General features: G+C 39.4%; 1 protein-coding gene across 2 annotated transcripts in view; it reads right to left on the bottom strand.

Moving 5' to 3' along the window:
• CNTNAP4 (contactin associated protein family member 4) overlaps positions 1 to 22,594 on the bottom strand; it is a 236,901-nt gene that overhangs the window by 180,631 nt on the left and 33,676 nt on the right. For both annotated transcript variants that reach the window (XM_004753962.3, XM_004753963.3), the window contains exon 2: positions 20,852 to 20,962. In XM_004753962.3, the coding sequence (XP_004754019.1) occupies positions 20,852 to 20,962 (111 nt within the window). The remainder of the gene's footprint in view (positions 1 to 20,851; positions 20,963 to 22,594) is intronic.

The following is a 22,594-nucleotide window of genomic DNA, read 5'->3' as shown; positions in this document are numbered from 1 at the left end:
AAAAAAAAACCAACCCTCCACAAAATAGATTTAGAGAAAACATACTTCAACATAGTAAATAGTGAAAAAACCACAGCAAACATCATACTGAGTAGGCAAAAACTGAGAACTTTTCCCCTAAGGTCAAGAATAAGACAAGGATGTCCACTCTCACCACTTTTATTCAATACAGTACTGGAAGTCCTAGCCATAGCAATTAAACAATGAAAAGAAATAAAAGACATCCAAATTGGAGGAAATAGTAAAATGTTCACTATTTGCAGAGGACATGATACTATATACAGAAAACCCAGAAGACTCCAACAAAAAACACTAGAACTTATAAATGAATTCAATAAAGTTGTAGGATACAAAATCAATGTGTAGAAACCTGCTGCATTTCTATACACTAACAATGAAGAAGCAAAAGAGAAATTAAGAAAACAACCCCATTTACAATTGCACCAAAAACAATAGGGTAACCAGTAATAAACCTAACCAAAGAGGTGAAAGACCTATACACTGAAAACTATCAAACACTGATGAAAGAGATTAAGGGTGACACAAAGAAACAGAGATATTCCATGTTCATGAATTAAAAGAAAAATATTGTTAAATTGCCTACACTACCCAAAGCATTCTACACATTTAATGCAATCCCGAATGAAATATCAACAGCATGGGACACCTGGGGTGACTCAGGTGGTTAAGCTTCCGACTCTTGATTTTGGCTCAACTCATGATCTCAGGGTTGTGAGATTAAGCCCTACATAGGGCTTCATGTGGGACATGGAGCTTGTTTAAGATTCTCTCCTCCCCTTCTGCCCTTCCCCCTACCACTTGTGTGTACTCTTTAAAAGAGGCAAGAAAAAAAGAAAGAGAAAAGTTAGAGGTACCACAATTCCAGACTTAAGTTCTATTACAAAGCTGTAGTGGTTAAAACAGTATGGTACTGGTACAAATAGATACACAGAGCTCAATGGAACAGAACAGAAAACCCAGAAATGAACTCACAACTAAAAGGTCAGTTATTCTTTGACAAAGGAGGAAAGAATACCAAATAGGAAAAAGTCTCTTCCAAGAAATGTGTTGGGAAAACTAGACAGCAACATGCAAAAGAATGAAACTGGATCACTTTCTTACAGCAGATGCAAAAATAAACTCAAATGAATTAAAGACCAAATATGAGACCTGAAGCCATAAAAATCCTAGAAGAGAGCACAGGCAGTAATTACTCTGACATAAGCCATAACATTTTTCTAGATATATCTCCTGGGGCAAGGGAAATAAAAGCAAAAATAAGCTACCAGGACCACATCAAAATGAAAAGCTTCTGCATAGCATAGAAAATAATCAACAAACTGAAAGGCAACTCACTGAATGGAAGACAGTAACTGCAAATGATACATCTGATAAAAGGTTAGTACCCAAAATATATAAAGAACTTATAAAATTCAACACCCAAAAAATGAATAATCCAACTAAAAATGGGCAGAAGAAATGAACAGACACTTCTGCAAAAAAGATATCCAGATGGCCAAAGGACACGTGGAAAGATACTCAACATCACCCATCGTTGGAAAATGCAAATCAAAATTACAATGAAATATCACCTCATGCCTGTCAAAATGGCCTAAAATAAAAAAGACAAGCAATAACAGGGGTTGGCAAAGATGTGGAGAAAAAGGAACCCTTTTTCGATGTTGGTAGAATGCAAACTGGTGCAGCCACTGTGGAAACAGTGTGGAGTTTCCTCAAAAAATTAAAAATAGAACTACCCTATGATCCAGTAATGTGCGCTACTGGGTATTGACCCCCAAAATACAAAAACACTGATTCAAAGAGATACGTGCACCCCTAAGTTTACAGCAGCATCATTTATAATAGCCAATTTATGGAAACAGCCCAAGTACCCATCAAGCAACAAACGGATAAATAAGAGATGGTATATAGATGCAATGGGATATAATTCAGCCATTAAAAAAGGATGAAATCTTGCCATTTGCAGCGTCATGAATGGAGCTGGAGAGTGTAATGTGAAGTCAATAAATCTGCCAGAGAAAGACAAGTACCATATGACTTCACTCACGCGTGGAATTTAAGAAACAAAACAAAGGAGTGCATGAAAAAGAGAGAGTGAGACAAGCCAAGAAACAGATTCAACTACAGAGAACAAACTGATGGCTACCAGAGGGGCAGGGGGTGGAGGAAAGGGTGACTCTGGTGATGGGGATTAAGGAAGGCAGTTGTGATGAGCATTAGATGGCGAACGGAACTGTTGGATCACTATACGGTACATCTGAAGCTAATATAACACTGTGTGTTAACTATACTAGAACTAATAAAAATAAAGATACAGATCTTTCCAGTATAGATGCATAGTTGAGTAGAAGGATACTGTGTCATGTTATGCACTCATACAATTTTTGAGTCTATCATTTTTAACAAAATTATATGCAAGCCTGGATACAAACTTCCTAGCATTTTATGTTCCTTTACATAAAAACAGGAGGGACAATACAAAGGGATGGGTATCACATAGAACTCCCAGATGCCCCACCAGTAGAGTTTTAAGAAGAAATTCATGATTTGCATAATTCTTGAAAGATGATGCTTTCAAAAAAAGAAAAAAGGCTTTTTGCTTTTGCTATGCTGACATCCTGTACCTTTAGAATAAAAGATTTGTCTAGGTCAATAAATGAGCTGAGAAAAAACCATCAGGAAATGTCTCTAGATCAGAAGTCATGACCAAATCACTTAGAGAAAACCCTTCCTTCTTGAGCTCATTTCCTCTCCTCAGCCCCTTTGGCCAGCCTTTTTCTGTCTCCTTCATAGAGCTCCCTTTCTGTACTTCTGTTTAAAAAGCTAATACAATTTTCTTCTCCTCTTTTGCTTTTCATTCTCCATGGACTGCACTTCTAGTGCCTGTGGCTGCAATGATTAGCTTTTTGTTTTTGGATGATGACGCCTAAATTGTTATTTTGAGCTCTGACTTTCCTTTGAAATCTGTATCCCAAATCCTGAATGTTTCCTATACATCTATTCATGGATGCCCTATAGATATCTCAAGCTCAACATTCCAAAACTGGATGCCTTACCTCCTGTCAGAACCAGATGGCCACATCATTTCAATCTTTGCTCAGACTGAAATCTTAAAATCACTTCTAATTATTCCCTTTCAATAATAGAAGCAGAAGCCTCTAATATGTAGAAATTGCCAGATCTAGTCATTGTTACCTCCAAAGTGATTTTCACTGTAGCCTTTGCTTTTCATGATCCCTACCTTGGTTTGAGCCCTTCTTAGTCTAACCCCTCTGGTAAAAACTTACTTTTTGTACTTATCTGTTAGTTGCTAGGGATATAGTCTTGAACTGAGTACATGAAAGAATGAAAAGATGAAAGCACGTGAGTGATCTTAGTGAGGGGGCACTGGCAGTGCTCAGTGATCTGTGGGTACCCCCTTTAGATATCAAATGCTGGAAGGGCAAAAAGAGAAGCTTATAAAGTGAAGGGTAATGGCTTGGAAAACTTTCTAGATGGTGACGCTGACAGTAAACTCATCAGTGGATGGGATATTTGGAAGACATCAAATGGAAGACACAGGAATCCTGAGGCAGCTTGAAAGATACAGGATACTGTGGACCAATTCGCTTTCGAACAGAGGGACAGCTCTTCCAGGACGGTGACTATGAAGGAAGCAAGGCCAGTGGGATTTGGCTACATTTATGGGCTTTGGAGAGGAGGACAGGAAATTGTGTTCCTGCCTGATGTCCTACCCTTCTGGAAATCTTCAATATGTGCCTCTTAAAGAACCAATCTATTTTTGTCATTGTTCCCAGAGTTGCTTTAGTAAAAGGAAGATGAATAATTTTTCTGGTGACAAAAGGAATCCTTTTAGGCAGGGCATTTAACGCAACTTCAGTTTGGCACTGGAGGCACTGGAGCCTCCGAAAACTGTACTTTTCTATGAAGCCTATTCTCATCCTTCACAATTTCACTTGACTGATGTGTGTTCCTCTGCCCCTCACCCAGCCAGGACTTTCCCTCCTCCACCTCTCAGCGGCATCTCAAATAGCGCCTCTCCCACAGGCTGGCTTGTTACTTCCAAGTAACTTCCTTAGTAACAAGAAAGAATAGAGTTTATTTACATTTGTTAAATTAATAACTAAGAATCAAAACTCCGTATTAGAATATCACTGTCATACTTAAATCCAACCTTGTAAAAACTTTTGTGAGCTGGTCAGACATAAAAGTGAGGCTTGCCATTAGCTGCACTGTTACCATTTGAATACGGCCAAATTCAGAGTAACAGAACTAAATTAGACACTGAGATGACTCCGGAAGGCCAAAGGTCTGTAAGAATTCTGCTTTCTTCTAACGAAGGAAAATGATGGACTTTTTTTTAATGAGGAAAGTTGACATTTCAAAGTATCTTAAACTCCCTTTTTGCCATTTCTTTTATAAAAAATAGTTCTGATTAATTCTCATCAATCTTTTTTTTTTTTTTTTTTGGAGTATCTGAAATGTGTCCTGAATTCCAATGAATAAATGAATATTTGGTGAATACTGAACTGATTTAATAAAGTATCTTAACTAAATATCTAACATTTAAGTTACTGTGGCTTATGTGTAGATTACAAAGCAGTTAGATCTCACGTTTTTGAACTATCTAAACACTATTAAAATTTCCTGATACAGGCATAAATAAAATGCCAAAAACTTGAATCCAGGAAGGGCTATGAAACTTAAGACATTTCTAATTCTTAATGAAAATTATGAAGGGGTGCCTCCGTCGCTCAGTTGGTTGAGCATCTGACTCCTAATTTCAGCTCAGGTCATGATCTCGGGGTTGTGAGATCAAGCTCTGAGTTGGTTCCCTGCTCAGCACAGAGTCTGCTTGAAATTCTCTCTCTCTCCCTCTGCCCTCTCCCCACTCACACACGTGCATTTTCTCTCTCTAAAATAAAATAAAGAAAGAAAGAGAGAAAGAGAAAATCTTTAGAAAACTATGAAAGCATAAGGAAATAGAAGAATATGAAATACTACCTTCTTTAAAATCTCTAAATGCCATCCCTCGTAACAAAGAATATAGAATTTATCTCCCTAATCACACCGACTGGCTATGGTTTTCACTACTAGACCACACATAAACTTTTCAGAGAAGGCTACTACATAGAAGGAATTATCAATATTGCTCTAATCACCACCACTAATATCACAGTTAGTGAACCAAATGCGATCAGTATACCTACTAGCACATACATAGTCAAAAGGAATGTCAAGAATGACTCTGGATCACTAGTTATAAATAGAAGCTACCCATGTGCTTCCCTGTTCTGACTCACTTGGTTCTCACAAGTCTATGAGAGGGAAACTACTATTTTTCCAGTTTAGACATGAAGAGAACGAGGCAAAGGGAGGTAGTATTCCCTTGTGAAAGGTCACAGAGCTAAAATCAGACAGAGCCCTGAACACTGTTGACCCCGGAGCCTGTCTTCATCACAGATGATATGGCTTCCATCTTTAGGAAGTCTGCTTCTTATGAAACAGGAAGTCGACACATGAGCAGGTGACATGTATTATATGTGGAACTGAAAGAGGATATACACTACCGAAGTTTAGGATCTGGAGAGGGTTGCTGGCTGAGTGATTAGCGAGAGAGAAACATTCCTTTCAGGTTCTAGGGTAGGATTTTGAAAGGTCTAAATGAAGGGTTGGAGCCTTCCAAGCAGAGGAATGATACAAGGGCAGACAGATGCAAGGCACATTTTTCAGAATGGCAGTAACTGGACTGAAGGGAGAGAGAGGGCATGGAGAGGGCAGTGGTCATTAAGGCAGGAAAAGAAAGTGGAGCCAGACTGTAGAAAGTCTTTCATTCAAAGCTAAGAAAACAACTGTCAAGCTTGCAGCATCTGAGGACCACTTAGAGCGTGTTTTGTTTTGGGTGCACGGAGGGATCACCAACTTTAGATAAATTAACATCAAAAACGACAATCTACAATTTTAAATGCATAGAATAAGTAAGATTTAGGATCACTAATAAGCTGCATGCTTATTCACATTGTTCTACAAGAAGGTATTATTTGCGATCTTTTACCAAGCTATACTCAGCTTAATGATGGATAGCTTGATCTGTCTGGGCCACTGACACAGCCAGCAGCTCTAACTTCTCACTCTTGATAGTCACTCCATAAAATATTTTAACTCCTATTCTTAGGTCACTAAGAAAAACAGGAAACTTTGTGGCTCTGTCAGAGATTTCTGGATATTTGGATAAAAGACAGACATTAAATGGAGGGCTGTTCTCCTTTTAGCATAAAATCAAATAGTATGTCAAAAAACATGTCCAAACCCAAAAGCTGTAAGTTTGAATGTTTCAACTTGGGGTATACATTCTTACACACTTTCTTTTTGTATGTGGTTCTAGAAATAAACTTTTTACACTATGCTAAAGAACTTACAGAGGCAGGGGCTCCTGGGTGGCACAGTTGGTTAAGCTTCTGACTCCTGGTTTCAACTCAGGTCATGATCTCACGGTTGTGGGATGAAGCCCCAGGTCAGGCTCTGCACTGGGTGTGGAGCCAGCTTAAGATTCTCTGTCTCTCCCTCTCCCTCTGCCCCTCCCACTTGTGCTCTCTCTCTCTCAAATAAATAAATAAATTGCTTTTTTTTAAAGATTTTATTTATTCATTTGACAGTAGGCAGAGAGGCAGGCAGAGAGAGAAGAGGAAGCAGGCTTCCCGCTGAGCAGAGCCCAATGTGGGGCTCGATCCCAGGACCCTGGGATCATGACCTGAGCCGAAGGCAGAGGCTTTAACTCACTGAGCCACCCAGGCGCCCCAATAAATTGCTTTTTTTAAAAAAAGGGCTTACATATGCATGAGTATACCAAAAAACCATTTGTAAATATATACATATATTTACATATGTATTATATATATACATATATGCAACAAGCAATCAAGTACTGGGAACACATCAAATTCATGGTTCAGGTCTTTTGCATCATAGCCCAATTTGTAAAAGAAATTCTAATATTTTTCCCCAAGATCATTATATTTTGACTCTCAGGAGATCAATTCAGGTAGGTGGTATGCTAGCAAGTGTTTAACATGTCCTCTGGGGAATGTGCAGGGGAGGGAGCCCTGCGTTGTAGCATTCGTCAATTCCTGTGGTGTAAATGCTCCCCCAGTGGCAGATTTCAAGTACCCAATTCGCTGACGCAGACGTTGGCAGAGCTGCAGACAGTGGGCCCCCACCCGCCAGCAGGTTACTGACCACAGCTCAGATGAGCTGCTTGAGCGATGCGGCCAGAATCATATTGCAGTTATGAATTTCTCAGTTATAGCCTCGGGTATGAAAAATGCACGTTTCCCCCTAACTCAATCTAATTTTCTCTCTTGAGTTTCTATTCTGTCTAACGTAGAAAATCAATCCAATCATTTTGGAGGAACTCGGTCCTGTTCATGGATTCCTCAGTTGATTCAGGATTTTATTCCTGTCACCTTCGGCTTCCAGATGTTTACAGGTGTCTGTTTCCCTTCATGTCGGCCCTGAGAGCCAGGGACAGGAAGACTACTTCCTGGTCTTCCACACGTGCAGTCGAGCAGCTTCCCCTCTGCTGTCATCACCCGCTGAGGGTTGGTCAGGACATGCTTAATCACAGCATTTGGACGTTCTTCCTCCCATCCAAGGTGTGACCTTCTGCGCACACCCACCTCCCCACTCCCTATCTCCTGCATTCATTCTTGGCACCCACAGTATCTCCTGGTTCTTGCCACATGCCATCTGGGCCTCACCACCACATCTACGCTGCAGCGACAGGGTGATCTGGTGACTTGTCTTGGGTGGGCAGCTCCCCCCCATCACCCACTCCGCTCACAGCCTCCACGGGCAGACTCCTGAACGTGAATGAACATTCATGTGACAGTCCTGACTGTGAACTTCATCTGAGGCAGGACTTCAAGGAAAACAAGTCTTCACACGTGCTTGTTCATGTCCAGCCCTCTTCCTACTTTTCCAAACCCTCTTTCTCTCTTCTCCCCATTGGGATACGGGGGAAAGGGATTCCTTTGGGCTGCTCATTTCTCCTTCAAATTCTTTATAACCTAGACCTCAAAGGTACCCACTTAGTTTGTTCCCAAGATGTGCGGTGACCCCCTTTCTTTAATTGGGTGACAGGTGTCTCTCTGAGCTGGCAGAGGAGCTGAAGGACAGGTAGGGAGGTCATATCCATTTCTGCTCCCCAAATCATCCCCCACACAGAAATATCTCTGAAGGAATTATTATTGTCATTAAAAAAGTTTTTATGTCTTCCTTCATTATAGGAATTTATGGGCTCACCCTTCCCCACATTAACTATTGTGCTTTAATGCAGAAAAGCAGAAGCTACTGCCCACTTGTTTGCACAATACCATGGAAAGAACTCCCTACCGCCCACTTCGCGGTGACCACAGTTTGGTAAGACCGTAACACTGAGACCCGCGACTGTCTGCCAACCATCTTCTGTGAATGAAGCCGCTCCTGTCCACCCACTGCTATCTCAGTCCAGCCCCACCGCACATTCCAGGCTGCCACATGGCACATCAGACGAACCGGAACAGGAGAAAAAGTATTTTTTTTCCCCCAGTATGGGTCACCAAGACAAACCAGACTGAAAGACTGATGAGTGGTTTTGCTATTATAAAGGCAGAAGCAGGATTAAAACTCAGAAATCAAAGTAGTTCTCACATCGAAGAAAGCAGGAGTCTGCTAGCATTTTCTCATAATAGCTACTCTTCCACATTCAGAGCCTCTTAGAAAATATAGGTTTTGATAGTGTCTTTTGATAGAGGAGTTCTGCAAAACTTATTCTACTTTGCTCCCTATCATATCAATAATGAGAAGGTTTGGGGGGTTTTGTTTTGTTTGTTTGTTTGTTACAAGGAGTCCAGCTTGGATGCCTATTAGTTCTTTCTTTTCCATTACAGAAAAAAATTCATAACCTTCACATTAGAAACACTAGTTTTTTTCTTGTTATAATGTACTATTCTCTATTGATATTCTCTACTTGTTGAGACATTATTCTCCTCATTTCTTTTGGTTATTTGAGGATACTTAAGACAGTTGATTTAAAGTCTTTTTCTACTAGATCCAATGTCTCTGCTTCATCTCTTCAGTGCTTGCTTTATTTGGATGCTTGTATGAAATCACCACACTCAAATATTCACATACCTATCCCAGCTTGCGTGTTTTGTTCTTTGTGCTAAAATCATGGTCATTCCGTATAGTTAGGGTATTATTGAAATTTCTATTTCTTACTTTTTTATTCCATTGATACTTTATGCATCAGTGAGCCCTTTATGGGTTTGTGCTACTCACAGAATTAATGCCATGTAATATTTATTAGATTTATTAGATTAAATAATTAGATTTGTAGAACAAATATAAGAGCCCACAAATTAAGCAAAGATGGGTTAGAGAAGCTACACTCTGTTGGTAAATAGCATGTTGGTAAATAGTAAATAGTAAATAGGTTGGTAAATAGTAAATAGCAGACAATTCACAGATTATCTTACTATTAAATCTGAAAAAGTTTATGAATATTTTTCCTCTTTCCTTAAAACTACCAAATTATCTGCTCAACCACTGCAGAATATTAGCTAGACTTTAGAAAACATTTTCAGAAACATCCATAAGTGCAATGAAGTTGGGGTTGAAACCTGAAATAGGCAAAAACAAGGTCACAACTGCATTTGAAAGTGGATTTTTATTGAGAAAAGCCTCAAAATTGAATGAGCAGTTATGGGTCTATTAAAATAACCTTAGTTAGAAACCCAAAAACTGCAATAGGCTAATAGCAATGGAAACAAACAAAGAAACAAAATATGAGAGAGAGATTTCCTGCATCCACACATAGAACTTATCATCTTCAGAAGCAAGGATCAAGGAGAGAACTAAAAGTCTAAGAATGTTAAGCCATGGTGATTAAGATAACCACCAGGAATCAGAAAAGAACAATAATTATAAGCCGAAGCGGGCCTGGAGGTGTTATATTTAACTTAATATTTAACTTAAGATATGTAGAGCTTTTTTATAAAGACAAGACATCTCATAGGCAGCTGGAAAATTCCAGCAGGCAGTTGAAAATACAAGAAAGGAGATTGTTAGACATGTTTCTCCTCCAGCGCAAATGTGGGAATTGTCTGCACAGACCTCCTCCTGAGGCCCTGGCAGAGGGCCAGCTCGTTCTAGGAGGGCATGAACAATGCCAAGGTCAAGGAAGATGCTTTGGAAAAACCCACATAAACATTCTCATTTTGGCACAGAGTCTCTGATCCTGTTTTTCATTTTTATATGGTCAGATATTTTTATATAGTCTTTTAAATCAGTTACATTTTATATGGCCAATTATATAGTCCATCTTACATGTGTCCCTTTTATTTTCTATTGTTAATATTCATTACATGTCAACTTTTTTTTAAAGGGTAGAAAAGATAAGAGAAAAATAACAATCCTCAAATCACTTAAACAGGATTTGGGGCTAGCTTTCTACTTAAATTATTAGACCTTTAAGGACCTGACAATTCCCACTGAGAGAGAAAATCTTTGATATAAAGTTCTATTTGAGAAGAAACAAAGAGAGAGCCTTACAAAATCCTGTAATTTTTCCACATCTTTTCTCATGAAAGTACATCTGCAGGGGAGCCTTCAAAGGGGTTATAGTAAAAAATCAAATGAGATAATTTATGGGAACAGGTTTTAAATTACAGATCATTAGACAGAGGATGATAACAATAGACAGACACAGAATATATGAAGTGATGTCAGCAAGATGGCAGAGTAGGAAATCTCCTGCTCATATCTACCCACAGCAACAATAATTTGGCAACCCTCCATGGACAGAAAAGTGCCATCACGGGAGCTCTGGGAACCAGCCACAGGCCAGAAGCAATTCTGCCCTCCCAGGGTCCATCCAGGAGATACAACTGACGGCAACCCTGGAGGGAGGCTCTCCAGTTTCCATCCAGAAGGAGATCCTGAAACAGCTCTGTAACTGGGCTCCAGCCCCTCCTAGCAGTTCTGTCCATGAGGAGACTGGGCCAGTCCCTCACTGCCCAATCAGGAAGCAGTCCTGCCCCTCCAGGAGCCTGCCCCCAGAGGTCAGTCCTGAAATCTCAGTCTGACTGTGGATCTTGAAGGGGTCCTGTACCCCATTCTAAACCCTGTCAGCTGCAGTCCAGAAGCAGTCCTGCCCACTCAGGCCCATGGAGGGAGACACACCCACTCTAGTGGTAGGCCTGCCTACTTTGACCCTACTGGACTGTGAAGTAGCCCCGTGACTTGGCTCCAGGCCCTCTTAGCCACAGTCCTTGAGTAGTCCTGCCCACCCAGGAGTCTGGCAGGAGACACTTTCTTCCATGACCTTGAAAGCAGGCCTGCAGACGTTGGTCCAAGCTGTGGACCCTGACACAGCCATTTGAATCAGTTCCAGACCCCTCCGACACAGTCTGGGACCAATCCTGCCTGCCCAGGGACCTGTCCCATGATCCTCCTTCAAATGCAGACAACAATGCAAGGTTATACAGATCACAAAAAATCAGGCAGACACAACACCACCAAAGGACACTAATAAATAAACATCTAGCAACTGACCCCAAAGAAGTGAAGATCTTCAGACTGCCTAACAAAGAATTCAAAATAATCATGAGAAAGAAGCTCTGTGAGATATAAGACAACACACACAACGAAACAAAATCAGAAAAACAATGTGTGAATAAAATAGGAATTTAATACTTCTGAGCACCCTTACTGAAATGCATCTCAGAACTTCCCACCCTGAGGACAAAGCAGGAAGGTTTTATCCGTCCTTTTGGGTTGTTATTCTCTGTCGGTCAAGATCAGCCTCATAGGCAGGTACTACTCCCCATACTCCACAGTCACAATTATAATGTCCCTTGGATTCCCTGGGAGCATCAAGGAAACCATGGACAGGAAGCTTCAGGTAAGTGGTACAATCCCAGAAGAGGCCCTGTTATACCTGTTGGAAGCTGGACTTGCTCCTTACCTCACTGGCTAGAGATAGAGGTGTGGCTGAGAGGATGTGTCACCTAAGAGAGGTCCAACAGATTACAGCACATCTTTAATGACCATAGTCTCTAATAAGAGTGAATACAAAAAAAAAAAAAAAAAAAAGATGGTTTTCTACTGCTGGCTATCCTCACACTTCTGCGTGATCCCCTGCTCGGGAAGATGCTCAGGATTCTTCTGTACATCAGACTGGAAGGTTCCAAGCCCCTGCTTTCACTGTTTCTTTGGTGACGCGACCCACCCGGCTTGGAGAGCACATGGGCTTTCCAGCCAAGAGGGTGTATTCTCATTCTGAAGCTCAGTCCCAGTCCCTCCACACATATGGGCTAACATTTTGTTTGGAGTATTTTGCATTTATATTCATGAGAGAGAGTGGCTTTTAATTTTCCTTTCTTGTTTGTCCTTGACAGGGTTTGGTATCAAGGTTATGCTGGCCTCATAGAATGAGCTGGGAAGTATTTTGACTTTTTTTCTGTCCTCTGGAAGAGAATGTGGAAGATTAGAGTTTTATCTTCCTTAAAAGTATCTGGGAGAATTCACGTATGAAGGCATTTTAGCCTGGAGTTTTCTCCGTTGAAGCATGTGAATTATGGATTCACTATCTTTAGCAGACAGAGGGATATTTAAATTATCCATTTTATTTCTTGGGCACAACTTTTTAGGTTGTGTTTTTCCAATAATTTTTTCAGTTCATTTAAATGTTCACCATGATTAGCAGAAAAGTTTGTTGAAATATCCTCTTGTTATAGTTTTGTCTTATTGATTGTATTGCATCTTTGCTATTTCATTAATCAATGTACTTTTTTCTTGTCCTTTTGCTTACTTTTGGTTTAATCTGCCATTTTTAAAAGAAATTCTCAGGAAATAGAAGAAGCAGGCAATGGTCGGATCATGAATATTTAGCCTGCCCTTTTTTTGGTAATATGTGCAAGGAAGGCTGCTAGCCTGTAATATGTGCTATCTCAGTTTTCACCTACAGTATCTGGTTATCATTGAATTAAAATGTCCCCTAATTTCCACTGAGATTTCTTTTTGGAAAGTATATTAATTAAATTCCACACCTTTTTAAGGTTTTGAAGTTGTTCTTAATCATTGATTTCTAGCTTAATTCAACTATGGCCAAGGGACTTACTCTGTAGGATTTAAATCCTTTGAGATGTGTTCAAACAATTTTTATGGCCCAGAATAAGCTTAAGTAAATATGCAAACATACACTGGACAAGAATGTGTATTCTGTAGTTTTTGGGGGTAGGGTTTTATACAACCTACCCATTACACAAATATAAATTACATATTTACATATTTAGTCAAATTTGTTAACTTAGCTGTTAAAATCTTCTGTACTTTCAGTGTTTTTTGCCTACTTCTTCAATACAAGTCAGAGAGAGCAGTTAAAAACTCCTCACTCCGTTTTGTGCATCAATTTGTATTGTCTGTTTCTCCTATTGTTTCTGTCCATTTTTCTTCATATATTTTAAAGCTCTTGTTTGGTGCAGAAAATGTCAGGCTCACTATATACTATTTCGTTTCTCTCCAGGATCTTTCCCCCTTGAAGGCCTGGCTATCTTGGGTTTCTATCAGATATCTTCAAGCAGTTAACACTTTCTAGCTGGTTTACTAGTTTATAGAAATGAAGCTGTTAAAGACTGAATCTATGTCCCCCCCAAATTCATAGTTGAAGCCTTAACCCCCAGTGTGATGGTATTTGGTGCTAACTTGCAGAAGTACTTCGGTTTAGATTAGGTCTTGAGAGTGGGCCGCTGGTGAGGGGATTAGTGCTCTTTTAGGAAGAGGAAGATGGAGAGAAGCGCTCTCCCCAGACACATCAAGGGAAGGCTGTGTGAGCACACAGCGAGAAGGTGGCTATCTACTAGCTAAAGCAAGCTCTCACCAGGAACTGAATCTGCCACCATCTCTCAATCTCAAGACTTCCCAGCCTCCAGAACAAGAAGAAATAAATATCTACCACTTACGACCTCTACAGTATTTTGTTACAGCAGCCCAAGCTGCCTGAGACATTAACTTTCCTAAACTGACCAGCCACCTTGCTAGACTCAGTTCCTTTACCATGAGGTAGGACAACAGCTTAGGAATAATCTGAACATCCAGAGTTTCCTGGGTGATCAGGCTGTGTATAGGACTTGACTTGCAGTTATTTGGTTTCTTTCCCTTCCTCTCTCTGCTTTCTCCCCCACCTCCCTCACTGCATTCTCCTGGTAGATATCCCCTAATAACCTACCGGCACCTCATCATGGCCCAGGGTGTGCTTCTGGAAGAGTCCACCTAACACACCACATGATCCCATAACTCATGGTTTTCTCTGTCCTTACCTGTGAAATTTTCCTCCTTGGCACTCTGAAAAGTATTAGATATACACAAAGAAAGGTACATTATACTAATGATAACTTTAAATTTTATGAATGTATTTTAATTGACCAAATTTGAGGCACTGTATCAATTTCAGTATTTGATATTCAGTATCTATAACTTGAATTCCTAGATTTAGGATTAGGATTAGTTTAGGACATTTCCTAAGCCAGGACAATTCTGTGTCTTCTCACTTGAGGGCACAGAGAAGAACAATCTGCCGTAAGGTACCCTACTTACTTTCTTAGTGAAGGCCCTTCACTTTCACTCACTCACATGCTTTGAAAAACTCCCCGTTATTAGAGCGAGTCAGAAAGAAAAGATATTGCTTATAGAGTAGTATAAATAAGAAGGCTATATTGTCATGGAGCTTAGAGATCCTTGAATTCAACCCCCTACTTTTATAGGAAAGGAGAAAATTTCATTCCCTAAGGCAACTCATAATTTAGTATTAGGATCTAGTTTTTGTGTTGCCAAAACCAGATTTTTTTTTTATCACTATAAATTGCTTAGGATTGGCTACTTGGCACATCTACACATCTACTCGGATTACAATATCAGATAGACTTAAGTTGAAGGAAGTGTGCTAGAGGGAAGACAAAGACCATAAAGGGAAGATAGAGGGAAGACCAGGACTCTGGCAGAAGAGATGAGAAGAGAATGGAACATACCCTTAAGGAAGGAGCCCAGAAGGGACGGCCACATCCAAAGTAAAGAGAGAGCCAAGCAGCCAGGTGGATGATCAACTCTGGTCTTAAGTCAAGTGAATCAATAGAAGAGTGGAAGTGATTCTATATTAATCACAGAAATGACAGGAAGCTCTCCTCTGCTTTAATGAACACAGGATGTAGGTATATGGAGAAATAAGATGTAAATCTTCACTCATTTTTATTCCACCTTCTCAAGGCCAGCATACAAAATATAATCTATAAGCACAGGTGACACACCACGGACCATAAAATTGATCTAGAACTTCATTTTCCAAACCTTTATCAAAATGTTAATCTCTTTGGAAGTTCTTTTTTAACCTCATAAACCAATTTCCGGTTGCTAAAAAAGTAGAATATTTTAAGTAGAACCATCAGATGACCCTAGCTCACAGACTTTGACTAAGGATATAGGAGAATGTTTTATCTTTGCTTCGAGCTACTAATGGACATATAAAAGATAAGTGTAATTACTGTTTAGCTTTGTAATTAGTCAGGAAGAAATCAACTCTTCCTACCAGAGTTACATGGAAGCCCAAATTTCCCGAGATTACCTTTGGTCCCGTGAGGTTTGTTAAACTGTGGTTAATGCGCAGGACACGCTTTGAAACTGTTTAACATTCTCTTGGGACAGTGGTTTTCCTATGGTCATATCAGAGCCATCATTTTCCATAAAGCGAATACCACTTCAGTATCAACCCTATTCTTTCAACAGAAAATAAGGAAATTAAAGGGGTGTCTGGGTGGCACAGTCGGTTGTCCATCCGACTTTTGGTTTTGGCTCAGGCTGTGATCTCAGAGTCGTGGGATTGAGCCCCACTTGGAGCTCTCATAAGGTTCTGTGCCTGGTCCCGAGTCTGCTTAAGATTCTCCTGCCCTTTCCCTCTACTCTTCCCCTCTCCACTCTCTCAAATAAATAAATCTTTAAAAATAGAAAAAAAAAAGAAAGAAAAGTAGAAAATTAAATCATAGTGGTTAAATTTTTTTTTTATGTCCTTAAATGAGTAAGAGTTTTCAGTAATTTAAACCCTAGAATGGTGAACTGGTCTCAGATATGTCTAATCCAGAGGTGTCTGCTTTTCACCTAAAATTTTATGATCCACTGGAGAGAGAGAGTATGAGAGCACGTTAGCTAAGGTTCAAGTGTGCTGGGGATGCTTGTGTTCTGTGACTACAGGGGTAACTCTCAGGGATCTGACTACTCAGGGATTTAGTTGGGTTTAAGTGCTCTCATCTCAGTGTATCTCCTAATCCTGGAGATAAGTTAGGGCAGGAGACAGAGGCATCAGGCAGAGCTGGTGAGAAGTCATGTACTCACAGCCCAAATCAGCATAAAGGTGTATGACCCTTGCAATTTGGTAATTACTCAGGTGCCAAGGGTTTACTTAGGCACATCAGATTCTGGGTTTAATGGGGAAACAGAATACAGAAGCAAATAAATTGCTGGCATCTTTGTTCCCTAACACATACAAGAAAAGTCCATCCCCAATGCACCAAATCCATATTCTTTTCAGTCGGGAAGCTTGTCCACCCCATCTCTTGGCCTGGGGACCTCTCAGGCACACTCCTGACCCACACTCACTGTGCCAATGAGGCTCCCCTTTCCTTAGGCTTGAGTCTTTCCAGTTCTGTGCAAAATTCATCTCCTATTCTTTTCCTCATAAAGGAAAAGAATTGTTATTAAGTGCATTATTGTTATCTTTTTAAAAATGTGATAATTATAAGAGATTTTATGCAATCTGTTTAACAGCAGGAAACATTCACCTTATCTGTCCTTTTCAGCACTGACATGCATCATGCATACCTTGGGGATTTTTCTTTTGGGTTTTAATTTAGGCATGATAGTTGTATGCGAACAAGCACAGTAATTTAGGGCAGTAAAAATCACCAAATAACCCTGTATAGAATATCATAATTATTCTCTTAGAAGTACATCTGAAAATGGGAGTTCTGTCAATTAACCAAATATGCTAATTTCTCTACAGATAAGATGCTTGATTTTAACAGCAAATTCTATAGGCATGGGGAAGCACTGCTCTGTAAGCATTTTGAGTAGAAGGGTTTAGCTGCAGTTAAAAAAAACTGACAGTGGGAAAATAGAGACAAACATTCAACTTTCTAGCAAAATAGGATATATTTTGATCTTACAGAATAGATGAGAGAAAACTTACCATATTTTTCGGTTATGGAAGCAATCTGCTATATAAATAAACACATGCACGTATATATGTTTGTACTCATACCTGTAAGTATTTTATTTTTGCTGTGCATAATAACTTTATTTACTACTTTACTATTTTACGTGAACACACAAGTATATCAGTTTGCAATAAACCATTTCCTAGGTTTCCCGAGCACATGAAAATACAAATTGTCATTTGGATTACACTGCAGCATGAAGAACAGTTCTACTTAAGTGGCTTCCTTACACTCTGTCCTAAGAACACACTTGGACTATCAAATGGTGCACTAGAACCTGTTTGAACTTGACATTGACAGCAGTAACTTTAGGTGCCCATCACAATTCAAACTACACTGAAACTGTAACAATATGGTATTATATAAAGGCAGAGAGGGGCTGAATCCCATTATGTAGCCAGTATTAGCAGTGATGGCTTTTTGTTTGTCTGTGTTATTTACGGTTACATCTGGATTACAGTCCTCTGAGCTATGAAATCTTCCAGGTTCAAGTTGAGAGTCATCTCCCAGTACAAACAAATATGGAAAAGAAGTTATTTGCTCAACGGCACTGGTACTAGCTGCCCAGGCTGCTAACACTGAATATCACAAACTGGGCAGCTTAAAACAACAGAACTTATTTTCCACAGTTTTGGAGGCTGGAAGTCCAAAATCATGGTGTCAGCAGGTCTACACTCCTTCTCCTGGAGCTTTAGAAAAGACTCCTTCCCAGCCTCCTCCTAGCGTCTGGCAGTGACTAGCAATACACACCTATCTTGGTTTGCGGCCATATCGTCCCAATTTCTGCTTCCGTTTCTACATCTCCCATTTCCACATGGCCTTCTTCTCTTGGTCTCTTCTGTCTCTGTGTGTCTCCAAATCTCATTCTCCTTAGAAGGCCTGATCTGGAGCTCCCTGATCCAAAGCCAGTATGACCTAATCCCATATGACTCTAACTTGATCGCACTGTGGAGACCCTATGTCCAAATAGAGACTCGTGGGTAAGTATCTGTGAGAACTTGAATACGTCCTTTTGGAGGACACAACTCAACCCACAATAGTATTCAACTGGTAAAATTTAATTAATATTCCTTTGAAAGGTTCATTTTTCTTCCTCTCTCCTGGTAACTCATTGTGTTCAACAGTATCTTTTCCTGGTCCCCTTCTCCCAGCACGGGAATAATGGAGCCTCTTTATGTTCACAGTTAACCAAGGCATTTAGCGAGCAGAGAGAGAACAGCAGCTGGACGAGCCGGATTCTTTGTTTCTCGATTGTCTTTCTTTGGCTTTAAGATTTCTAGATTCTAAGATTCTAAGATTTCTAGATTTCTAGAGTGACTCCACAAGAGAGAGGTCACTCTATCTGTATTTCTGGGACACTTTGACCTTTATTTGTTGATTTGGTTTATTTATACATGACCTCCTGACTTGACGAAACACCCTTCCACAGTCTAAATATACTGCAAGGAGGGGCGCCTAGGTGGCTCGGACAGTTAAGCGACTGCCTTTGTCTTGGGTCATGATCTCAGGGTCCTGGGATCAAGTCCTATGCCAGGTTCCCTGATGAGCAGGGATCCCGCTTAAGCAGGGAGCCGGCTTCTTTCATTCCCTGCCCCCCACTCATGCTCTCTCTCTCTCACACTCTCTCTCTCTCAAATAAATAAAATCTTTAAAAATAAATAAATAAATAAACTACAAGAAATGTAGATAGTAGAAATAATATATAGCCTTTAATAAATCACTCAAAATCTGACATTCCTTTGTAAACACTTGATGTAATTAAGAGGAAAGAAAAAAGAAAAACTAAATAAAAAAGAAAAAATGTAATCAAGTAGGTTGACAACCAGCAAAAGATAATTAAAATGATCCTGTTTTGTTTCTCCATTTCATTAACATGCAAATGAGATTCATGAAGTTTGATATTGTGGTTCACCAAGAGCCATAGAAACAAATTAAGAATGAAAATGAGTCTCACTCATGAAGACTTCTGATGAGTCTATAAATAAATGTAAAATATGACCTGATCCAATTAATAACATATATATTTTGTGTGATTTATTAAATTTCAACAAACAAAACAACGATAAATAGTTAAATTAAATTTTGTACCCTTCCATGGGCCAGATTCTAAGAAAGCTCTTCTTATTCTAATGGAGCTGTGGTAAATGTAAAAGCCTGCCCTACTTTGAAAAGGACTATAAGAGGGAAGGCTCATTGTAAGATCAGTGATGTCAGCATTTCTGCTAGGAGAACTGTGGGGGCAGGGGCTGGACCGGTCTCCAGAGAGGCTAGGAGAGTTCACTTGCCTTTGGTCAGTCAAAAATTCAGAACAGCAAATAGGGAGAGAGAGTCCAGTGTGACCATTAACCCTCACTACAAGGCAAATAAATGTAACTGACAAGCAGGGTCTACGCAAATGTATTCAAAGCTCTTCAAATTCCCCATCTGATACAAGGATCTCCATGTTTGCTCTCCCACTGATGCTTTCACACCCAGAAACACACATAAGTGACTGTCTTAAATAAGAGAAGATATCATTTTAAAATAAACTTAAATTTAAAGTCATGCTAAAGTATCAGATATTTATCATGTGTACCAGATGGCAAAACACAGACAGACAGACAGACACACGTATGATCCATTTGCTATGTCCAATGTTCATTGTGCTCAAGCATTACAATAGCACCAAGGATAACACCAAGGAGAAAAATGAGAAGTGGCTGACATATGGCAGCGAGAAGGGGATAATAAATGAGCAAATCGTGGTTTCAATAATATATGATGTCGGCGTCTATTTTTTCGTGGTTGCTAAAAATGTTTTCTGTGTTAGGATTGCCAAGCCTCTTTCCATAGAATGTAAGTGCAGATGGCTTTTGCCTTAGCGTATTATGGAAAGGGGCCACGATGATGCTGTCTCTAAGTGTGCAGAGTTTTGAAATCCTCTCTTACTTCAATAGCAAGTTGCCTTTTAATTATCCACACCTTCCTTTAAACATAGTCAAGAAATCAAACACAACCTACCTAAGAGATTGTCAACAGTAAGAACTGAGTATTCCTACAGGAGCACGAAACTTATTAAGTTCTCTTTCCTCCACAGGAAAGAAAATCGTGTCACCTATATTGAGAATGAAACAAACTGTGGGATTCTTATTTTTAAATAACTAGCATCTTTGAAAATTACGTCTTCTTGTGAGCTTCCTATGTAACTTGAAATAGAGGGTCAATTAAATTTTCATGGCTACTATATACATAATGATTATATATTGTTGTGGAGAGGTTTATTTTATAAGAGATATATGAAGCTCACCATACTGAAGGAATTCGCTTCTTCTGGTGCTGAAATGATGATACAGAATTTTAAAATGGGATGTGACCCTTGGCCATTCCAGAACCAGTCCTACAGCCCCTATATGTCCCATGAGTTCCAGCCATTTGCTGATTGTGAAATATATATATTTCACAATATATCACTTGTAATGATTTTATTATAAGAGAATAGAAAATTAATGAGATTCATCATGAACCGATCAGAAGGAAAAAAGCAGACTTACCATCTCTTCGATTTAGTCTTGCAAATCCAGCACCATGACTGCTAGAAAGTTCAGAAGAACTGCTGAATGATGCCTGAGACAAGGTGGACACCAGAGGCTCATCACAATCATCTACCAAAAGGGAAAATCCACATTCAGGTTAGTACAGTGCTGACAGCTTCCTTGGATCCAACAGGTCAAACAAACAAAACAAAACCAAACAAAAAAGTACCAGGATCTCGAACAACATGCCCATTGCTTATATGCAATTTTCCACCCGAGGGCTATTAAGTTCAATAAGAAAAGAAAAAAGAATTTAAAGACAAGAGAATAGGAAATAGGGAAGAAAAATTTCCACAGAAATTATAATATCTTGAAGTGGAAAAAAGGTTTACCAAAAGCAAGAAACAAAAATACCCAGTCAGTATACTGAATTTATAAAAAAGGTATACAAGGAAAGATTTATAAATTAAACTATATTAAAATTAAGAAATTATGGTTGCCAAAGGACACATAAAGAGAAACATCATCTGTGAAAAGTGCGTGCAAAACAGCATATGATTAGTATGCCAAATTAAGGAAAATAAAATAAAATAAAGATAAATGGGGTTGCCTGGGTGGCTCAGTTGGTTGAGCGTCTGAGTCTTGGTTTCAGCTCAGGTCATGGTCTCATGGCTTATGAGATCAAGCCCTGGGTTAGGCTCCATGCCCAGCAGAGACTCTGCCTGAAGATTCTTTCCCTCTGCCTGACCCCCCAACTCACACACACACTCTCTCTCTAAAATAAATAAATCTTTTTAAAAAAAGAGAGACAGAGAGAAAGAAAAACTACCTTTAAATCAGTTAAAAAACACACTTGGAAAAACAGCACAAGGGAAGAGCGGAAAAGACACAGAACAGAACCTACATAAACTGATGATCTAACTCATCAGTAAAAAGAAGTGTAAATCAAGACTACAGTTAGATACTATTTTACAGACAGTATATTCTCAAGATTTGAGGATTTTGACAACACCAGATCATCTGCAGAATGTGGGCCAAGAGAAGCTCCAACAGGCTGCTAGTGGAAGTGTAAATTTGAGCACCTACTTAAAAAAACAATTTGTCATTAGCTTGTGCATTTGAACTTTCCGTACCCAGATGCTCCTCCAATTCCCCTGATATATATGCCATCCTGGGCACAGTATCCCTAGGACGAACCGCTGGTCTCAAGGAGTTTGCCTTTCTAACCCAAGGATGTGATACAAGTACTAGTATTTTCTCTGTCCTATGAGAAGAGAAAAGTTGGCAAACATTGACCTAGAGAAACTCTAGCATTGTGCACCAGGAGACATGCAGTTTCCAGCAGCACTGTTCATAATAGAAAACAATCGTTCACAACTCAAACAGCCAATGACCAAAGAACAGATCAATGAATTGTAGTACTCATCACAGTGGAGTAATCTGCATCAGTACAAAGAAAGCACACTAATGCACACCAAAGATATAGTTGGATCTTTAGACACAAAATTTTTAGTGAAAAAAATCAAATTATAAGAGACCATATAAGACATAATTGATAGTTTTAAGTATCTTAAAAATAAGCAAAGCTAAGCAATATGTTGTTTAGGAATACATGTGAATTTTTAAAAACACTTAAAAAAACAAATGAAAAGCATAAAATTCAGGATAGTGGATACTTCTGGAGGAAGGTAATGTGTCTATTGTGTGTGTATATACATGTATGCATATATCAACATGCACATAAGGATATATATGAAAGCA

This window comes from Mustela putorius, unplaced genomic scaffold (genome assembly GCF_011764305.1).
Source record: "Mustela putorius furo isolate JIRA1106 unplaced genomic scaffold, ASM1176430v1.1 tig00000174_pilon_pilon_pilon, whole genome shotgun sequence".
Classification (NCBI taxonomy): Eukaryota; Metazoa; Chordata; class Mammalia; order Carnivora; family Mustelidae; genus Mustela; species Mustela putorius.
The sequence above is the reverse complement of the archived record's forward strand: the minus strand, read 5'-3'. Positions and strand labels throughout refer to the sequence as shown.